At 42.3% G+C, this 19,577-nt stretch overlaps 3 protein-coding genes across 5 annotated transcripts; 1 reads left to right on the top strand and 2 right to left on the bottom strand.

Annotated features, from left to right (window-relative positions):
* On the bottom strand, positions 1-4,236 carry nop10 (NOP10 ribonucleoprotein homolog (yeast)). Its single transcript, XM_085264964.1, has 2 exons — positions 4,001-4,236; positions 1-322 (listed from the first exon to the last, which is right to left on the bottom strand). Exons 1-2 carry the CDS (start codon positions 4,052-4,054, stop codon positions 182-184), a joined length of 195 nt encoding a protein of 64 aa, XP_085121090.1. The 5' UTR covers positions 4,055-4,236; the 3' UTR covers positions 1-181.
* Positions 4,237-4,710: 474 nt separating this feature from the next.
* Positions 4,711-9,026, top strand: LOC146579781 (uncharacterized). Of its 2 annotated transcripts, XM_085264943.1 has the most exons (7): positions 4,711-4,801; positions 5,763-6,266; positions 6,351-6,451; positions 6,591-6,796; positions 6,915-7,043; positions 8,090-8,167; positions 8,283-9,024. In XM_085264943.1, exons 2-7 carry the CDS (start codon positions 5,794-5,796, stop codon positions 8,787-8,789), a joined length of 1,494 nt encoding a protein of 497 aa, XP_085121069.1. In that variant the 5' UTR covers positions 4,711-4,801; positions 5,763-5,793; the 3' UTR covers positions 8,790-9,024. The 2 variants fall into 2 exon arrangements, with proteins under 2 accessions (XP_085121069.1, XP_085121076.1); XM_085264950.1 differs by lacking the exon at positions 4,711-4,801 and having other exon boundaries at positions 5,767-6,266; positions 8,283-9,026.
* On the bottom strand, positions 6,899-18,217 carry LOC146579780 (lysophospholipid acyltransferase LPCAT4-like). Of its 2 annotated transcripts, none has more exons than XM_085264921.1 (14): positions 17,814-18,217; positions 16,051-16,414; positions 15,590-15,702; positions 15,411-15,471; positions 15,020-15,078; positions 13,685-13,719; positions 13,154-13,208; positions 12,760-12,842; positions 11,865-11,990; positions 11,601-11,754; positions 11,319-11,411; positions 11,099-11,237; positions 8,018-9,661; positions 6,899-7,013 (listed from the first exon to the last, which is right to left on the bottom strand). In XM_085264921.1, exons 1-13 carry the CDS (start codon positions 17,901-17,903, stop codon positions 9,504-9,506), a joined length of 1,530 nt encoding a protein of 509 aa, XP_085121047.1. In that variant the 5' UTR covers positions 17,904-18,217; the 3' UTR covers positions 6,899-7,013; positions 8,018-9,503. The 2 variants fall into 2 exon arrangements, with proteins under 2 accessions (XP_085121047.1, XP_085121056.1); XM_085264930.1 differs by having other exon boundaries at positions 8,072-9,661.
* Between the last annotated feature and the right edge of the window lie 1,360 nt (positions 18,218-19,577).

Genomic DNA, 19,577 nt, shown 5'->3' with positions numbered 1-19,577 from the left:
GAGCTATGACGCAAAGATTTATTTAGCATGAACAAATTAAAAACCGCCACCCTTAAAAAAAAAAATGAACAAATTCCATCATCGCATCAATAGAGGGTACGAGCAGTCCTTTAAATCCGGCTCAGGTGTTTTCTCGCTCTTCTCCTTGTAGCTCCATCCTGATATGTCTTTCTCCTCCTCCTCACATGACAGGCTTGGGCTGCTGGGTCAGCAGTATGTTGAAGCGTTTCTTCAATATCACCCGGTGCCGGGAAAACTTGTCATCTGGGGAGAATCGAGCCGGGTGGGCCGAGCTGGTGGGCTCCCCATCTGGAGTCACCTTCTGTGGAAAGAGAAAAGAGTGTGCTTGTGCTTTTTAAGGGTTTCAAATCATGAAAATAGATTTTCAGTACGTTTTCAGATTTCTCCATGACAGCTGGCGGCGTTGCAGAGCTAACACAGGGAGAGAGAGACAACCATTGAGACCCAGGACCAGTTTAGAACTGCAGCAGTCAGAAGTCATGGTCCTCATAGCCCAGTGTTGGACCCTGAGACACAGACAGCAAAAGCTGTAGATGACGCTGAGGAGAACCACATCCAGCACCTGGAAAAATCAGCTGTAGTGGCCTCAAGAGTTGTGTCCTCTCCCTCTACACAAACAACTGCATCACTAAAGACCTGTAGGTCAAAATCATGAAATGTGCAGATGACATGACTGATGACTCTCCATACAGATGTGGGGTTGAACAGCTGTCCCTGTGGTGTAATCAGAACAATCTTGAGCTGAATATGCTCAGAAATGGAGACTTCAGTTGGAGCTGTTCAGCTGTTCCAACACAGACAAAATCATCAAGAAGACGCAGCAGAGGATGAACAGCCTGAGCTTTTGCAAGAAGTTCATTCTCTGCACTCTGAAAAACATTACTGTATGGTTTGGATTTAACAGGACGAGACCAGACTATAACAGACACTGGGGTCTGCAGGTAAAACAAACAAACGTTGGTGTCGACTCATCCTCCATGCAGGATTCGTACAAATCCAGAGTCAGGAAACAAGCAGGTGAAATTACTGCAGACCTATCACAACCTGAGAACCTTCACAGACATACCGCAAACAACCTGTTCCAACTCCTCCCCACTGGTAAATGCTACAGAGCACTTCATGCCAAAACAAGCAGACACCTGGATCGTCTCTTCCCACAGGCCGTCACCCTGTAACACCAACACTCTCATAGTGTTTGTACTTAAAACATCCATTATTACTGCTGCTGAACCAAATCGAGCTGTATACACCGTTTTGTTGTCTATATACCATTTACACAACACTGTCAAGTTCCCATTTATTTACTGTATGTATCGTAACCAGGTATCCCTTATTTATTCATTTAGTCCAACACCTTCACACTCATCTTGTTGCAATTGTCGGAGTCATGGTATTATTGTCTGAATTCACTGTTTGTCCAGTCTGAGCCCTATATTCCTCAATAAAGCTCCCAATTCAGACCAATTTGATCTTAAGTGGGCTGGAGGAATAAAACCATTCTCCAGTAACCTATATCTGAAAGAACAGCTCTAACAGTTCCCTTTTCTTTGAGTGTACAAACCATTTCCATGTTCACATTCAATCACTGAGATTTCCTGTGTCTGCAGACTGCTTCTGCCTCAGGCTGTGTGTTTACTGGCCCCAGGCAACTAGACCACCTCCCAACTTTACAAGCCAGCACAAGAGTTTCTTCACTTGTGACCTAACTAATAGGTAACCAACAGTTGTTGAGCTAAAACTTGCCCATAATTTCTCATTTCCTTCAAGGTGATTGGAAAGTCACAGGATGCAAGACGCCCTTGCTGTCGAAAGGGCTTTCCAACAGAGGCAGATTTAATAAACAACATGGTTAAAATGAAAAGCAACTCAAGATGTACATTTATTTATTAGGAAGAAAGATAAAACTACACGACAGCTACAGGGAAGTCACGCAAGAAAATGCTCACAGTGAATGTGACAAAAAAAGCATGAGGTACCTCAAAGTCGACTAAAAGCATTTAAGTAAAAACTGCCAAGTGTTGGACATGTCCTTACGGTGGACGAAACGCATCGAGGGCAACTCCAAACATTCGTTTGTGGGCGCATACCCTCTTACGTGCCCAACATATCTGGTTATTCTGTAATCGCAGCTAATTTCAAAACACCCCGATGAATACCACCAAACACAGAAACTGCGTCTGTGCAGTCCTAACCCAGGATCTGTCTGCTTAAAAGTTAATGTGTGATAACCTCACACTCAAGAGATGGAGGAAGATGGAAGCAAGAGCGGACCGCAGGGGAAGCAGGAGTTACGCTCTAAGGTAAGGACCGCTTAGCTGTGTGGGAATTCCAAGCTGAACGCCAACATCACCTCAAATTTCTACAGGTGTGCAATCGAGAGCTTGCTGACGAGCTGCATTACAGTTTGGTACGGAAGCTGCTCTGCCAGCAGAGCACATCACTGGCATGAGGCTTCCTGCCATTCAGGACATTTATCTTCAGCGATGCCTCCGTAAAGCACACAGCATCATCAAGGACCACAGCCGCCCAGCACATCAGCTCTTCTCCTTGTTACCATCTGGCAGACGTTATAGGAGCCTGTCTGCTCGGACTACAAGACTTAAAAACAGTTTCCACCATCAAGCCATACGACACCTCAACCACAACACTTAAACACACACACACTCTCCACAGGATGCACTCAGAAGCTACCCTGCAGCTTCACAAGTACTCTGTATAATCTGCACTGGTCACTCCCCTTTATTGGTATTTATATTTTTAAAAAGTGCAATACTGTAACAACTGCCACAAAAAACAAAAACTTTTGTACTGTTTAGTTTGTACTGCTGCTCATTCCTGTACAATATCCCATCTGCCCCCCACATCCCTATTTAAGATTTTCTTTATTTAATCACTAGTGTGTACATATATTTATATATACACACACACACATACACATATATATATATTTAGTCAGTTAACTGAAAATCTCCTTTTTCTTTTACTACATGTTATTAATATTTTGCTCTTACTATTTTTCTATTTATTTTTATTATATTTTATTTTTTTTCTACTGTACCAGTCTGCTGAGTGACTGTCTTCTGCTCGTCAAATCCATTTCTTTGCGATGTTGACCCTGTGCTAACTTGCATATGACAAATAAAACTGAAAGCTTAACGTCCCAAATTATCTCATGATTCCTGAAAATCAGACACTGAATCTGTGCATGCGTTGCTCGCTGAGGTTACCTGGTTGGTTTGCATTACTGAGGCACACTCCAGAGCAGTGCTGGACTACGGTGAAGAGGTGCAGTCCTCGTTGTTGGATTAGATTAACGGTGGTCTCACATTTATACAAAATTTACAGGGGCGACAATTATAATGAGCTCTTCTAATACAGCTGCTTATAGAGCTGGCTCTGCTGTGACCAGTCAAGCTCTAGACGGGCTGTCAGCAGAGAGCAGATATTAAAGAAAACTGTTGTTCCAACTTTCTGCAAAGTCACACTGCCCCACCACACCTGAGCTACATGCCAAAGCCTACTTTAACTTCTGCCCAATAAACTCTGTTAACTGTCGTGTTTTACTACTTTCAGCCACCTACTTTTATGTTTCACTTGCTCAATTTGACATATTTCACTATATTACACTGACCTAATAGCTTTAATTAAACGCATACGTCTTGTATTTTGTCGTGTTTATTTTGATTTCAAAGCAGTTTTACCTCAAGCTATGACAATTATCGAGTGATACTCCACTCGGGTTTTTAAACGTATGCGACTGTACAAACTGTGCGTATGGTGGCTTCGTGACGATAAAATCCCCGAAACGTTTTGCTGTAATGTTTACTGTATACAAACATACATATAAAAAAACAGACCATATTTTAAAGTTGGGCATTTTCCCAGGTGTTTCAGCTCTTTACATCTACGTTAACGTTAGCAGCGGAGACGCGTTTACAAAGAATAAAGGGAAACATGTCGGAGATAAACACAACTTTACCTTCAGAGTGTAGACTCTGTCCCCGTTTTCATTCAGGTAATACTGCAGAAACATCCCGACCGAGCTGGTTTGTTTTTACACTTCAGGGGTTCAAAATATGTATACGAAGCTGTTTATATCGAAAACAACGCAAAAATTGCTGTAATGCGCTCTTTTCTCTTGGATTTCCACGTGCAGCGGACGTTGGTTCGCTATGGGACGGAAGAGCGGATATCCGGTTCAGCACTTAGAGCATTCTGGGAAACGAAGTCTCACTAGCTTTTTCTACCCTTTGCATTCCGTTTGAATCTCAAATGATACCCTGGAGACAAGATCCGAACTCTGTTGCCATTAACGCGATCGCTTATTATTGTCACGTGACCCAGTTTTAAAAAATAAAATAAAATAAGATAAGATAAGATAAGATAAGATAAAAAGATTAAACCTGAAGTTTCTTGCATAATTTGCTTTTTTCTGTTAATGATTATGTTGTACTCCTTCATAAAACATTACAGCACTTTGTATCTGCAATCAAAAAGAGACAAATAAATAAATAAACAAAACAATGAGCCCACATGTCATAAAAAGTTGCAATGGATAAAAGCTGTACTATAAATAAAGTAATTTGTGTGTGTATGTGTGTGTATGTGTGGGGTGAGGGAGGGGGGGGGGGGCAGAATTCTTGTGCATCAGGTGGGTGAAATATGGAATGTTTACATACAAAAATTTGCCTTCATTTGGTTTCTTTTGAATTTTGGTCTGAGCAGAGTGTGCACCTACTACAGCATCTAAGAGAAGATTCGTTTATCTTCACTAACAAAGGTAAGGCAACCGAGAAATGCTATTAACTACAGTGTGCACTGTTTCTGTCGTGTGCATGTAACGCTGAAAGGCTGTCTTGTGTTTGCAAACACCACTGTGTGGATATCTTTCACTGAGCACTGATTGTTTTCATAAAGGTTGTCATAACTGCTCATGTTAAAATTAAACGGCATGTGTTGAAATTAGAGGTGACTCTGTACCACCAGTTCAGCTAACCCAGTCTTAAGCATCTAAACTCCCTCACCTAAACACTAAGTTAATAATAAAAACTTATCTGCATGCACTGAGCCCGGCTAAGTAATGTTGTTGTCTAACAGTCACACAGTTAGAGTATACTCTGCTAGAGCACACAGCCCACAGCATCACTGTTTTTATTCTTACTACGGTCTTTTCAAAGGCAGATCGCTCTTCTAAGCTTCTCAGGCTCGGCTTGTTTGTCGTTTCTGACATATGTCCACGTAGGTGACACGGTCACATCTCGTTGTGTTATTAATGACACATTTGTCTTTACACCACATTAAGCATTTACATGTTAGTTAATGTGGAGCTGTCCATACGTGGAGTTCCAAAGCACCTGTTTGCAAGAGTGAAAGCTGGCTTTAAGATAAGACACGAGCCTTTGGGCATCAGAAGAGGAAACGTTTTTATAATCTTCAGTTGTCTAATTTTGGGAATTGTGTATAAATTGGAGCCTCAGTTTCCTGTCCTTGGCTGCCAGCAGTGACACCAGATGTGGTCTTCTGCTTCTGTGCATTCAGATATGCTTTTCTGCTTACCTTGTGTGCACCTACAAGTGTTTATTTGAGTTACTGATGCCTTCTTATCAGCTCCAACCAGTCCGCCCATCATGCTTTCACCTCTGACATCTAAAAGAGTGTAACACAGAATGGTCTTTCTTGATCCTCATCGATCCTTTAACTGTTAAAATCACCAATATGAATCGCCCTATTATCTCTGACAGTAAAGAAGCAAACGAACCAGGCAGAACCAGGATGGATCCAGCTCAGTTGTTTCCATTCTCCCTGCAACATCCCAACCCCCACCAACACCTTCAGCAGCAACACTGGCAGCACCTTCAGCAACAGCAGCTCTATCCTGTGAGCTCAGCTGCAAGGGTAAATCCATTTGTCCCCCAAACAAGAGCTGCAGAAAGGCAAAGAAATAGAGTAGACTGGCATCCAGGAAAGGAGCAGCATGCTGTGCAGCATCTCCCAGCCCAGGTGGACTCCTTCCAAATCCTCCTGCCAGCTGTCTACCCGCCTCCGCTCCACCTCCAGCCTTTATCGCCTGGCGAGCCCCTGTATAGGCCCTACTCTTCTCAACAGTCCTACTGGCTGCCCATGCCCAGCTACAGTTACAAGGCCCAGCCCTACATACAGCTGCCCTTCAGCTCCAGGCCCGGGCACCTCCCACCAATTCTGTGTCCGCAGATCGTGCTGCTCCCTCAGACTCACTGTGCAAACCAGTAAGGGCTCTATTACTGCACATGTTACAATAACTAATACTGGATATGTCTTGATTGTGTCTGACCCCACCATTTGTGCCACAGGGTCTACATAAGTTCGCCCGCAGAGGTGACAACAGCATCAAGACAGAGGACAGAGGTGGATGCAGGGTCAGGAGGTCAGGGGTCAAAGAGCTGTGCAAAAGGTACCTGAACAGCTAAGCTGACCACCATCTGAAAAAAAATCAAATATGATTGAAATTTAATTAGACTTTTAGCAGAGTAGTGAGAAATAAAAGCTAATAGTTATTGTCCCGTTTTTACTATGTCTGTCTTCACTAACAGAGGACCAGAAGAACAATCCACACAAAGGCAACCCAGGCAATGAAGCCGAACCAGGCAATGAAAGCAAGACTCCCAAAGAAAACATCCCAGCCAGTCTTACAGAGGACTGTTGTTTTCCCGGACCTACAGCCTCTTTAGATGAGGAAGCAGTGAACAAACATTCCATTGACGAATGTTTTAGTCTCCTAGGGTCCTTCTTTGACCAGGTGAGCAGTTGTATTGAAACTGTAAACAGCCTTTTTCAACCAAGTCATCCACAAGTAGAAAAAATAAATTTTGTAAGCTGTGTTTGTGTATAGATATTTTACCCTTTGTCTGTTCCAGCTGCTTCCCACTCAGGCTGAAGACCCCAGGGAGGAGGAGCATGGAGAGGCTGGGTACCTGAACATGGAAAACAGTTCCTTCCTGGAGTATATGGATGAGCTGTGCAGAGACGAGGAGTTTGTCAGTAAGGTAAACTGTCCATGCATAACCCTTTCATTATATTTAGAGCAGGAAGACAGCATCACACCAATAAATTATGTGAAGTGTTATATATTTGTTGCCGTTAGCAACTGTTAAGAAAAAGCTGATGGGGACCTGTGATTTGAATTACTTGTAATAGCCAGCAGGGGGCGATGCCTCTGTTTGTAAACATTAAATCTGAATGCAATAGTCTGGAAAACAACCTGCTCCTTACTTGATCGGCAGGCTCAATAACCACCGTCATGATGAGTTCATGGCTCAGTCAATAATTTGAGGATTTACTGCATAAAACACAAAGCTATGTTTTGTATGTTTTGGGGCCCATTGTAGAGAAAAAGAATGATTAAGCAGGTGAGGCTTTAGTGTGAGTGGACAGTTTCCCTCAGATTGTCCACCATCCTCCAGCTGTTCAGGAAAATGTGTAACCTCCCTGTGGTCGGTTAGTGGTTGCTGGAGGTAGCTGGGTGTAGCTAGGAGAATGTGGTCCTAAGAAGGGTCTGGCATGTCTGCAAATACTTGTGGACTAATTGCAGAGTCATAGTGAAGCTTGTAAAAGTGCAGCTGACGAGTGTTTGCAGGCAAGCTGGCGTCTTCCATAAAAAACTACTGACGGAGGAGGTTTGCAACTGGTTAGCTACCACTTGCCAACTAGTTGGTGAATACAGATTTTTACTTAGAGTCCAGTTTTTTTCCTGGATGACCCTGAAGGCCCTTTCACATTGGACGCAGCTTACGCTGCGCTCACCGCTAGCTAAAGCAAAGGACACAAAATTTGTGTCCCGCTGACCACTACGCTCTGCTGGTACTAGATGTGCATGATCCTCGTAATTTCAAAAAATTGTATTTCTCTAACTTTGTATCCCCTACAAGAGTTTGTTTTGTATTATGTTCACATGTTTAATAAAAACATGTTTCACTCATAAAAAAGCTTTGCAACTATACTTGCAGCACATTTTGCTCACAGCACTTCCTGAGTATTAGCCCTTTTTATGATGTTTTGTTGTTCAAACTGTTGCCTTTGCTCTTTGTGCCAGGTGGAGTCCACGGTGAATATCGAAGCCCTCATGCCTCTCCTCTCTGCCAGCCAGGACCTTTTTGAAGAAGAGCAAGAGGTAGCATCCTTTAAATACTGATACAGTACAGTAACAATAATTAAAAAACAAAAACATAAGCATTTATTGAAAATGAATGTTTAGGGGATATTTTGTTTGTTCTCTTGCTCTACAGATGATCTTGCAGGAGGAGCTGCCTCCATGTCCTGCAAACAGCGATCATTTCTACGGAGAAACACCTTCGGTATCTTCACAGTCACTCTCTTTGGACGCTCCAGGCTCCCTCTTTGCAAGTAGCCCCAATAGAAACGGACAAAATTCATCCCAGAATGAAGTTGGGATCAGCTGCTCCCCCCTCCTGCTTTCAAACCTTTTAGAAGAACCGCCTTCACCCAAAACTCTCGAACAGGAGGTTCAGGCGAGCGAGGAGAACCAGACCAAACCCAAGACCAACATTCTCGAAGCGCTTGCTGCGGTCCTTAAAAGAACACGTGGAACAGAGAAAGACAAGGAGAAGAAAAAACTGCAGAAAAAACAAGGAACCCAGTCATTTAAGAGAAAGCGGAGCCGGGAAACAAAACTAATGAGCACTGCAGAGCAGTTTCTGGAGCCGGCAAAGAAGAAACAGCTCAAGAGTCCCAACGTTGAAGGGATTTTTCGCGACACAATGCCCCAAGTTTAAAAATCACCCGCGTCAAACAACCAAGCCGGCGGGAAGAGGGGACGCTCGGGAGAAAACGCAGGGACGGCAATGGAGCAACTGGAGTAGAGTCCCACAAAAAAAGCAGGAAAGCCAAAAGAAGCTAGGAGCAACAGTTTGAAAGAAAAATAAATGAGTAAGAGAAAAATGATGTTTATTTGTGACAAACACCTCAGGACTCTTAACGTCCATTTCCTGCTGCAGTTTGATCTGTTACAGGCGCTTAAGGCGGGAAAACAAACAAGGTTTTGTAAATGAATTCACAGTTTATTGTTAAATGTAAACATGGTTCATTCACACAGAATAAATCTTCCAGAGTATACTTTGTTTTTGCACATGCAATTATCATCATTACTATCATCATCATCATCGTTATCCCTTTAACAACACAAAAGTCACTAAAACACATATGAGTGGAAAGGTTATAAATAAAAAAACAGGAGCTGTCCTCACACCTCAGAGCACCACAGCAGCATCACTCAGACTAACTTTAAACCTCAGAGGTTCTTTTTTTGGCTTTTCTGTGTCGGTGCAGACTAATAGGATATGTAACACTTTTTGAAACATAACAGCTGGAAAAAAAGACTTAAAAGCTGAAAATACAATCTTTAGCTGTTTCTGTTCTGTTTCTATCTGGCCCCGCCATCGTGCACTCTGGGGAAACACAAAGAAGGTCCAATTACAGAGAGGAGATCATCATTCGGACTTCTTGTCCTCATTAACGGAGCTGTTCAGGAGGCTTCTATTGTTGTTCACAGACGTCCCGTTGGCGGATGGCAGTCTCTTGGACTGCAGGATCTCCTTTGTCACTTTCTGATATATCGGGTGGGTTGTCAACACGAGCAGCAAGCTCTCTATGGAAATGTGAAGACATTTTAGCTCCTCCCATCCCCCTCAGTTTAGTTTAACACAGCACAAGGCACCACAGCTCAGTGAAGACCAAGCTCAGGTTAAACACATGTATCCTCTAGGTTTGATGATTATTTTTTCTGATAGAAATTTGTAGTATAAAATATAAAGTTACTAATAAACTAGACAAAACTGGCTTTTCAGTCGGCTGATGCAGAGGCCCAGATCCCCAGGCTCGGGGAGCAAAGAGGTTATTTTAATCACTGTCAACAGTAAATAAGTACAAAAAACCTGAGCTGAGTAAAAGAGCTGTCACATTCAACTGAGGACTTCATCAAAGAAGCCCACAAACATGGTCCTGCAGGCTAGCTATGTGTTTATGCTCCTGTGTTAATGCAGCTAGTTTATTATTTACAGACGTAACTCTTTGCTGGTGGATGTGATGGCCCTCGTGGGTTCTTAATCCTTTGAGTTATCTTCCTTCCAGCCTTGTGTTTCATGTAGTGTTGCACATCAAATGTCGACATGCATTATTCCCATTGGAAACACGAAATTCAGTTGGAAATTCAGCCTCAATATTCCAGTTTGTGGTTTCAAAGTTTTTGTTATCCCGTGTTTTTCTGACACGATTAGTTGTTAGTGAGTCCAAACTCTTGTTTGGCTCCTAAGCTCACTTCACACATAAATGACAACAGGAAATAAACAGCAGCTATATTTGTGGGATTATTGAAGTTGGGCTAGCTGGGATATAACAGTGCACTGCCTGGTGGCTAGCTACAGGCTATGGTTAGGGTAATATAAACACATTAGCACAGTGAAGCTGGAGCATGAGCGTTTTCCCCTCAATAAAAATCAATGTGAAGGTCCCTGATGGGCAGAGACAAATGAAATCATATGGCAAACAGTCAGGAGAACAGCTGAGAGGATCGATCCACAACACAAGGTTAGTAATTAATATGCTGCTGTGTGGTTTGTATTACTGGCTATCAAAACGTCCTGATCCTCTGCTTCATGTAGCCACTGAAATCTTAGGCAGACTCAGAGTGATTCTTTTATGGGGCACTCACTTCTGTGTCTGGTGACCCGTGAACCTTGTAAGCCTTTAAACACTGAGCTTAAAGATGTGCTGCACATAAACGGTGCTAATAAACAGCCAGAGAAGCCCACAGTGACCACTGATTATTTTTAGGGGCTTGTTTAAATAAAATAAAACACAATACACTACAACACGTTAAAGCAGATATTAGCCTCAACCAAGCAAGGTCGATGCTTCATCACTTGACAAGCGGCTAAAACTTCCTGTGTCTGCACCTTTTTCGCTAATCCTCACACTCACCACGAGTTTGTAGTTTGTATGCAACAACGCTAACACGCAGCTCTATAATCTCCAGCGGCTGCACAGCGATGTGCCGTCAGCAGCTGCTTCGCCGTTTGACTCTCACCTTCAGTGAGCTGCTCCTGGTCCTCGGTGGCAGTGTCGTAGAGCTCCTCGGTGCTCTGCTGAGGAACACCCAGCAGTGCTCCCATGAGCTCGGTCAGCTCCTCTTTAGTCAGACTGCCTCTGCCCTCTCTGTCGAACGCCTGCAACACAAGACGGCTGTGTCATCACCGACAAAAACAAGAGGTCTGCTCGAAATATGAATCTAAGAGAGCAGAACTTACAGCGAAAGCAGAGTGAAACAGAGAGATCTCGTCCACATGTCCGATAAGGGCTGCCATATTGAAGTAGATGTGTCTGAGGTCCACAGTGTCATCCTGAAACAAAACAAGCACACAAAAACACGTTCTCTGTCACCTGAGCTTTTATTTTGGTGGCCTTTCTTCTGCTCTGCTTCCTTCAGCAAACTCATATGCTACTGAATAAACTGACAAGCCTCAAAAATCAAAACATCTGGAACATCTGTGGCTGAGGAAGAGCTTGGCTGCCTCTAACAATAAGAGTACCTTAGAGTAGAGGCTGCAGATGTGGATGGCTGTCTTTTTGTTAAGCCCGAGAATGGAGGCGAGCTCCTCTGCGTTGGCCTTTGCGCCCTCGGCTCCTGAGCGACACCTGTCAATCATCCTGTCCAACGCTGCCTCTACATCACGTGGGCCCAGACTGATAGGAGAGGAGGACAAAGACCACAGTGTGAGGAGAGGATGAGGAGGAGTTTCTCACGTGATAAATAAACCAGATTTAGTAAAAGGTAAATCCAAACGGGCTCTCACCCTTTTCTGTATAGAAGTGTCATTGCTTCTTTCCCAGGAGACTCAAGCGGGACAGAGAGGTCATTCAGCTTACTGACTGGAATCCGGCCTGCCATCACGTAGTCTGAGGCAGGGACTCCCAGAGCGCTAACATACAGAAGAAAAAAGCAAACAGATTACAACAACTGACACAAAGTCAAACAAAGATTTCCCTTTAATCTGCCTGAAGAGTCCTTTCAGGTCTGGAGTGATTCTATTTGAATTACTGGATGATTCTGTTATTATTCTAACATTTTCTTCTTTCTAAATGGAAACACTGGCTGTGAGCTCTGTTAGGATCAATGTGACTCCAAAGTGCAGTTTACACATACACCAACAAAAACAACTAATGTAGATATTTATTCTTCCTACACTGAAGTCATTATACAAATATTTGGTCCCTGAGATACCAGAAAAACCAACAGCAGGTGCCTTTCAGCAAGCCTTTTTTATTTAAAACAGCTAAAGCTAGTTTGAGTTTCATTTCAGAATGATAATGAGACATCTTTAACGACAGTACACTTATAAAAACACAACATCCAAAACTCTTATGAGGCGATCAATGAGCCTTAACTTGCTATAATCAGGTGGATTCATCTTATGTAAAGCACAATACTGCTAAAACAGCTGAGTGTGACATGTCAGGGTCTCAGATGAAGGCCCAGCTAAGCCGCACAGTCCTGCAGGACACTGGATGCAGAAAATAAGCAGTTTTTGTCATGTGTTCAGTGGTGTCTGTGATTCCTTTTAGTTTGGAGGGACACACGTTTTAGTTCGGCATGGCTGATAGCAGACGGCAGTTTCCAGAAGCAAGTACTGATACACTCAGGCGAACGAGTGAGTCATAATAAAAGCAGCTGTGTGACGTGGGTCTCACCTCGCCATGACTTTCTGAACGTTGCCTGCAAACAGTCTGGAGTCCTTCTTCTCCTCCTCGGACGGAGTGTAAACCGGCAGGAACTGCAGCACAATAAACAGGCAAACATTGATTTGTGTGTTTACAGCGTCTAGACAACAGTAACAGCTCAATAGAGAGGCAGGCACACGAATCAACACAAACGCACGCAGAGGATCTCGTCTGCAGACACGTGCGCTGTCAAAGCAGCTTCAAAAACTGAACACATAATCTCTGCCACACCTCCGCTCACACCCTCCACTGCTGATATCACCTGCGCCAAACGCACATTGTGTACACCTTTACATCATCAGATGTGCTGATAACGTCTAATGATTGATAACAAGCGTGGTGGTTAACCTCGGTGAGCTCTTACCTCAATAGTGATGTTGGTGCACGGCTGTGAAAGCGTGTGAAACAGCACCTGAAACCTAACGAGACAAAAACAGGAAGATATTGGTTATTTTTCCAAAATCCACACATCCATCTATTTTTTTTTATACAACTTTCAGCCCTAAGAAGTAATTCATTGTAATATATGTGACTCATTATTACATATTTTTCTTAAATAAACTGATTGCTGATGCTAAAAAAGGGACCTGTGCTTACATTCAGTCTCAGATTTAACTGTCTGAACTGTCTGTTAAATTCATTCTTTTTTAAGTAGCCCTCTGTATAACTAACCATTCAGGATTTATAACACTGATGCAAAGCTAACAAGCTAATACTCACTTTCTGTGTATTAGTTAAAACTCATGAGCAGCATTTCTCAGGCCCATGAGCAAATTCAGAAAGTAAAAGAGTTAAAAAAAAAGGTCCAAAGTCCAGGAGGCTTCCAGCTGATTCCTTGTGCTGCCTCAAAATGTCAAACACACAGATTCTGAGCTGGAGAAGTGAGCAGACTCACCAGTTGCTTCCTTTGTATGTCCAGCGAATAGTATCCTGAGGGAGAGTCAGAGAAAAGCTTGCATTAAACTGTTTAGCATCAGTCTGAGTGACGCATTTTCTCACAGCATGTATGACTTTAACAGTATTTCATTTCCCCCGTTTGCACACACTGACAGGACCCAGCGTGTGCAAACGCCACAGTGTGTTTAAATGGTGCCTGGCACCACAAACAGTTTCCTTTTAGACGGCCTCACAAGTACTTGTCAGTCAGTGACTATATCAAAGGCTCCCACGTGACATTAATAATGCTGATTTGGCTCTCTCAGTCTAAGATTAACTCTCCTTCAGTATTAAGATTATCACTACGATTGTCTTCATTCTGTTTTGTTGTTTTGTTTTATTATGTAACTTTACTGTCCTCCTCTGTGTAAGGACCTCTGGTCAGCCTGTACTCTGATGTGTCTGCAGAGCAGTTTAGTTTCATCGCTCTGACAAAGAAACTCTCTTGGATACTTTGAGGTCAGGAGGTAGAGCCAGAGAAAGCCCTGCTCTGTGACTCTTTCGCTGTGCTAGCTGAACAGCTGCAGATAGATGTAACCTTTTGACTGCAGCCATCTCAGCTAAAATAACTCACAAACCCTGCCTGGTACTGGGAGGAAAAATTACATTTCTGGTCTTCGCCTCCTGTCAAACTAGACTCGTATGTACGTCGCTGCAGAGGATGCTGTTATGGAACGAGATGCATGTAGTTGGCGGCGCTATCGCAGCGTGAATGTGATCAACTAACCTTCAGGCTTAAGTTACAACCTTTCATCTTGACTAATTTCTTAAAATGTTGTTATTACCATATAATCTGCCTTTCCATTAAACTGCTGCTCGTCACTCATCAGTGTCACGGCTGAGCAAACATCCTGATCTCTTACAGAACTATGCATCTCTTTAAGCAGAGACCAAGACCAGGAAATATTCACCGACAGATAAGCATTACTTAATGGAGTCCAGTATGATGTTATTAATATGCCAAATCATGACAGCCTAAGGTGCGAGGCTTAAACAGCTGCAGATAAATGTCTTTATTTGCAGCAGGTTTAACTGCATTCATTCAGATTAACTACAGGCAGCAAAACAAGTGAAAGCTTGCCTGAAAAACCCACCCCCAAATCAACACATAACTCTACTGGCAGGAAACTAAATGTTGCCTCTGCATTGTTGTACAATTACAATTTATTACATTTCATGTCATGGAGGTTTTGTCCTCGTCGTAATTGACAAAAAAGTTTGGTTTCATTCACAAAAAGCTGCTGTGTTGCTGATAACTAGCAGATCAAGCTGCTGCTTTAATGATTTTACTCACCAGCTCGTTGGGGTAATGCAACACGACGGGCTGGACGGGGACGCCGGGAACGAAAGCACCTGATGTGACAGAGACGCAGAAATAAGACAGAACTCCTCACTCACTTCTCAATCTTTGATTCCTCCTATTACGTCGAGTGCTCAGCGCCTGAGACACGGAGTGAGAGGAGTCGAAGCTCAAAGCATGTAACACGATTAGATATGCTTTTAACCTCCATGTATTTGTTCTTTTACAACCCAAATCTGCTGCTTAAGATCTCAGAAACAGTGTTTTTAACTTTTTTTAATCATCATTATTATTAGGTTTAGTTTTTAATGAAACATGGCATCACGTGAGATTTTATTTATGTTTTAGGGGGTTTTCTTTGTCTCTGTGTGTAGATTTAACTCACCAGTCTTGAATCTGAGCAGACAGCGGCCATTAGTTGTGGTTCCTTCAGGAAACATCAGTATCTATGCAGGTATGAAGAAAGGGCAGTTTCAGTCTTTATACTTGAATATATTAATGATCCCTTTTAGCAGAAAGACGACATGACCCACAAGAGTATCGAGTGACACAAAAACATCTCACCTGAGGCCAGGATCCATCGGAGGTGACCCTCTTGTTTAGCTCTGAGACGGCTTCTTTCCTGGACTCAGGATCCCTCCTGCTCACAAGAACAGACTGATTGCACTCCAGCAGAGCTGAAACATTTAAAAAAAATCCCAGAAATCTAATCAGGAACTATTAGAGCAGATAGAGCAGATTAGAAGCTCCTGATCTTGTCACTGGATCATCTTCATTTTTTACTTTAGATATTACTACACAGTACGTGGGCATCCTGTCTATACTGCAAACGCAAGCTAGACCTCAATAAATGACTAAAGTGACAGCTCAGCCTGTAAAATGTGAACTGTGTCTCAGTCAGCAAAACAAAGAAACACCAACAGCTCCCATCAGGATACTTTAAAAAGAAACTCTTTAGCGATCCAACAGGTGCTTCCAGGTGTATAAACAATGGCAAAGTAAACAAATTCCATCTCTCTCTTCACCTCCTATGACCGGCAGGTTTATGTTTTCCGACCGCGACACAACTGACGGCACCCCGGCTGGAAACATGATCACCATGTCCAAGAAGCTGCTGTGGGGCGCCACTACCAGGATCGGCGCCTCCTTCACATCCGCCTTACGACCTTTCACCTTAACCCAATGGAAGCCCACGCAGAAGAACACTGCACGACCCAGCAGCCACAGGATCGGGTGGAACAACCAGCGGCGCCAGCCTGATAAGGGTTTGGAGCGTTCCTCCTGAGACAGGCCAGCCAATCTCGGCACAGCGACGATCCAAGCAGCGATTAACAAGATCCACGCCAGGAAGACCCGTATGGGGAGCAGGGTGCAGCCCAGGATTATGCCCTGCAGGATCAGAGGGCTAAAATTAGAGTTGTTTAAACATAATGCAGGGGTCCCATCAAGTGAAACACATCATCATGGCTTTCATTCATTTTTAAGAAAAATAATTCTTAAAAAACACACAATTGATGAAAAAAACGCTTTAGTTCTCGTTTGTATGCGTAATAGTATGTTAGCATCATTAGAAGACCAAAATATAGATGATCTGGGTACAAGCAACTACAGTGAACTCCTCCGTGTCAAGGTTCAAACGAACTTTTCAAAGAAGATCCAAACAAACATCTGGTTTACAGATGTGTAATATTTATATACTCTGTACAGAAACACTATGATTTGGATTTATAATCTCTATAGCAAAACAGAGATGCCTCATTACGGAAGAACTGAGTTTTAAAAAAGTAGATGTGAGTTTGTATGTTAGCAGGTTAATGTGACTTGGTGTATAACCCATTATAAAAGGTCTATAAGGCTCGATAAGTGGCATGGGTAGATCTGACCATGAAAAACCTGACAAAAGATTTAACGTCTGACCTTCACTACATCATTTGCCTTAAGAAAAGTCACCAACATACAGTCTGAGAACAGACCTAAAAGTTAAATAGTTTCACCCCATCCCTGAATCAAAGCATTTACCTCTAATATAACCTTTAAATTCACTGCTGCTCCTAGAGACACACTTCTCTAAAATCACTAATGGAGCATTTTCCTCAGCCTTATTTAATCTGTTCAGTTTGTTTGGTTTTTAATCTATTTACAGCAAAAATATGTAAAAATTGGTTGATGATTTAGGTTATATCAAGTTATACATTCAGAGAAAAAGGTCAGAATAGAAGTTTTTAGATATTTTTCCCAATTTTAGGTAATTACTATTGGGTCCTTATACTTATTAAGTAATTAACTAATTTTATTTGCTAAATTTGATTACTAATTACAGTAAAAGCGTGGGAAAATCAGGTTACATTAATTGAGAAATTCATACCAAAATTTACAGAGGAAATAACAAAAAAGGACCAGAAAAGGAGATTTTTACATACTTTTTCTAATAATAGTAGATAATTTTCCTCAATAAATAAATATCCATCTAACATTCCCGTTTCATTTACTCACTTTGATTATTTAATTGGATTTTGATTATTTTAATTCTGATTATGTTTTAAGTTAATTTTAAGCAGAAATATGTGGGAAACTGAGCTTTTAAAACAAAATAAAACAGGCGATCACATCTGGTAGCATAAATTAGCATTTTGCGGATTACCTTTATAACCTCCAAAAACCGGAGACAAACCCAGAGTTAGCAAGGGTCCCTGGTTAAGCAGAAGATTAACTGTTTCAAGCAGGGCAGTAGGTCTGCCTGACATCCTGCCCTACTTCCAAGCATAAAATCAATACATGTAATGAGTACCTTGATCCACTGCGCCTTGGTCAGCTTCAGCTCATGAATGAAAGGGTTGGGGTACTCCTGTGTAGCAGCCCTGCTGCTCTTCCTCTCCATGGCGAACTAGCAAAAAAAAACAAGTTTTACTAACTATAAAAAGTTCAAAATGTGATTCAGGCTCCTTTGCTGCTGAAAGTTTATCTAAAAATGCCAGAGGAAAGAAAAAAAGAAAGGGAAAAACTGGTCAGGGTGCGCTCATTGCTCAGCACCTCTCTTTTTTCGGAAAAGTGTCCTTGGCAGTTTGGAGTTTGAAAACCTGAGTGTTAGCTGATGCTAGCTCGGACACCCTTAGAAACAAAGATAAGCTAGCAGAAACCACGAATTTTTCAGTTTCTACTGTCCTCATGGCCAAACCGCACACATACTAAAGAATTTATACCCTCTGTTTGTTACTTCATCACCTGTCCCGCCCCTTTACAAGTCGCTCAGCCCACGCCACTGAGCCCTGAAGTCAAAGTGCTGGGTGAGAGGTAAACTTTACCTAGGTGAAGGTACAGAAGCTCACTTACACCAGGGAACAGTTACAAATTACACTTTAAAATGTCATTTTAATTTCATAGAAGTCCCAAATACCCATTATATGCATCTCAGCCTGTCAAATATCATATTAGCTCTGTATATAACATACGGACCATACAGGTTTTGGCTGCAATTTAGTTTGGAGCCACCAGGAGGTGCTAGAGAGATAGTTACTTACGCTGAATGAGGTGGCTGAGTTAAATTAAAATATAATTTAATTTATAATTAAACTGAAATATTCATTCAAATGAGTTTCTATATTTAAAAAATAGAACACATTTTATTTTAGTTTTAACACAGCATTGACAGTGTGTTCAAATGCTTGAGTTAAACTTTTATGCTGACTGGTTTTATAAACCCACCTTCCATTGGCTATATGTTATTAAGGCACAGTTTTCTCCATTTCTATTTGGGATTGTACTTTTTCAAGTTTTACTACCGTCAGGCTAGTAGTTAGTGGGTAAAAAAATTAAAAACTGGTAATCTAACAGCAACCAAAGCTATACTCTTATTTGCAACCAATCAGCAACCTCCACTAACCACTTTTATCCAGTTTTTCCATATACATTTTTCCCTAGAAACTGGTGGTTGTATCATACCCAATATGAAAGACAACTCTCAAATATGATGTGACGCATTAACAAAAGATTTTTGTAGCCACAATAAGGCATCCACTGGTCTTGGACTCAGTTTGACGCCTCAGTGTTAGCATGTTAGCTGCCGTACTGTCGATTTTTGCAGCCAGAAGTTACTATATTTGAGTGTCATCAGTCATCAACACTAACAAACTACATTCATAAATGTGCTCAGAAGGGAAACCAGATGTCACCAAACTAAATGTGAGGCAAACACTGTGTATGTGGTGCAATTCTGAGAGTTAGCCTGAATATTATTTCAGTTATTTTGGCTGCACCTCTGCTCTTCTTTGGGTTTCAGTTTGGAAGCGTAGATAAATTGGCAAACCTTTTTTGAGCCATATCAGAAAATTTTTAGTAATTTTATGCAGTTTTGGGACACACATATAAGGCTAGCACGTATCTGTAACCGGAAGGTCGCCGGTTCGATTCCCCCGGGCTCTCTGTCGTTGTGTCCTTGGGCAAGACACTTTACCCTACCGCCTACTGGTGTTGGCCAGAGGGGCCGATGGCGCGATATGGCAGCCTCGCTCCTGTCAGTCTGCCCCAGGGCAGCTGTGGCTACAACTGTAGCTTG

This window comes from Mchenga conophoros, linkage group LG3 (genome assembly GCF_057382185.1).
Source record: "Mchenga conophoros isolate Kocher_MC1m ecotype Shallow Benthic linkage group LG3, M_conophoros_male_GT1.1, whole genome shotgun sequence".
Taxonomy (NCBI): domain Eukaryota; kingdom Metazoa; phylum Chordata; class Actinopteri; order Cichliformes; family Cichlidae; genus Mchenga; species Mchenga conophoros.
Note: the sequence above shows the minus strand (reverse complement) of the source record. Positions and strands in the feature narration are given on the sequence as shown.

Excerpts from the sequence above, each read along its gene's own strand:
- nop10 (XM_085264964.1), bottom strand. The coding sequence starts at position 4,054 with ATGTTTCTGCAGTATTACCTGAATGAAAACGGGGACAGAGTCTACACT. Across the intron at positions 323-4,000 it reads ACAGAGTCTACACTCTGAAG|AAGGTGACTCCAGATGGGGA; the intron begins GTAAAGTTGTGT and ends CTCTTTCCACAG.
- LOC146579781 (XM_085264950.1), top strand. The coding sequence starts at position 5,794 with ATGGATCCAGCTCAGTTGTTTCCATTCTCCCTGCAACATCCCAACCCC. Across the intron at positions 7,044-8,089 it reads ACGAGGAGTTTGTCAGTAAG|GTGGAGTCCACGGTGAATAT; the intron begins GTAAACTGTCCA and ends TCTTTGTGCCAG. Across the intron at positions 8,168-8,282 it reads TTTTTGAAGAAGAGCAAGAG|ATGATCTTGCAGGAGGAGCT; the intron begins GTAGCATCCTTT and ends CTTGCTCTACAG.
- LOC146579780 (XM_085264921.1), bottom strand. The coding sequence starts at position 17,903 with ATGGAGAGGAAGAGCAGCAGGGCTGCTACACAGGAGTACCCCAACCCT. Across the intron at positions 13,209-13,684 it reads ACATACAAAGGAAGCAACTG|GTTTCAGGTGCTGTTTCACA; the intron begins GTGAGTCTGCTC and ends TTGTCTCGTTAG. Across the intron at positions 12,843-13,153 it reads GCACCAACATCACTATTGAG|TTCCTGCCGGTTTACACTCC; the intron begins GTAAGAGCTCAC and ends ATTGTGCTGCAG.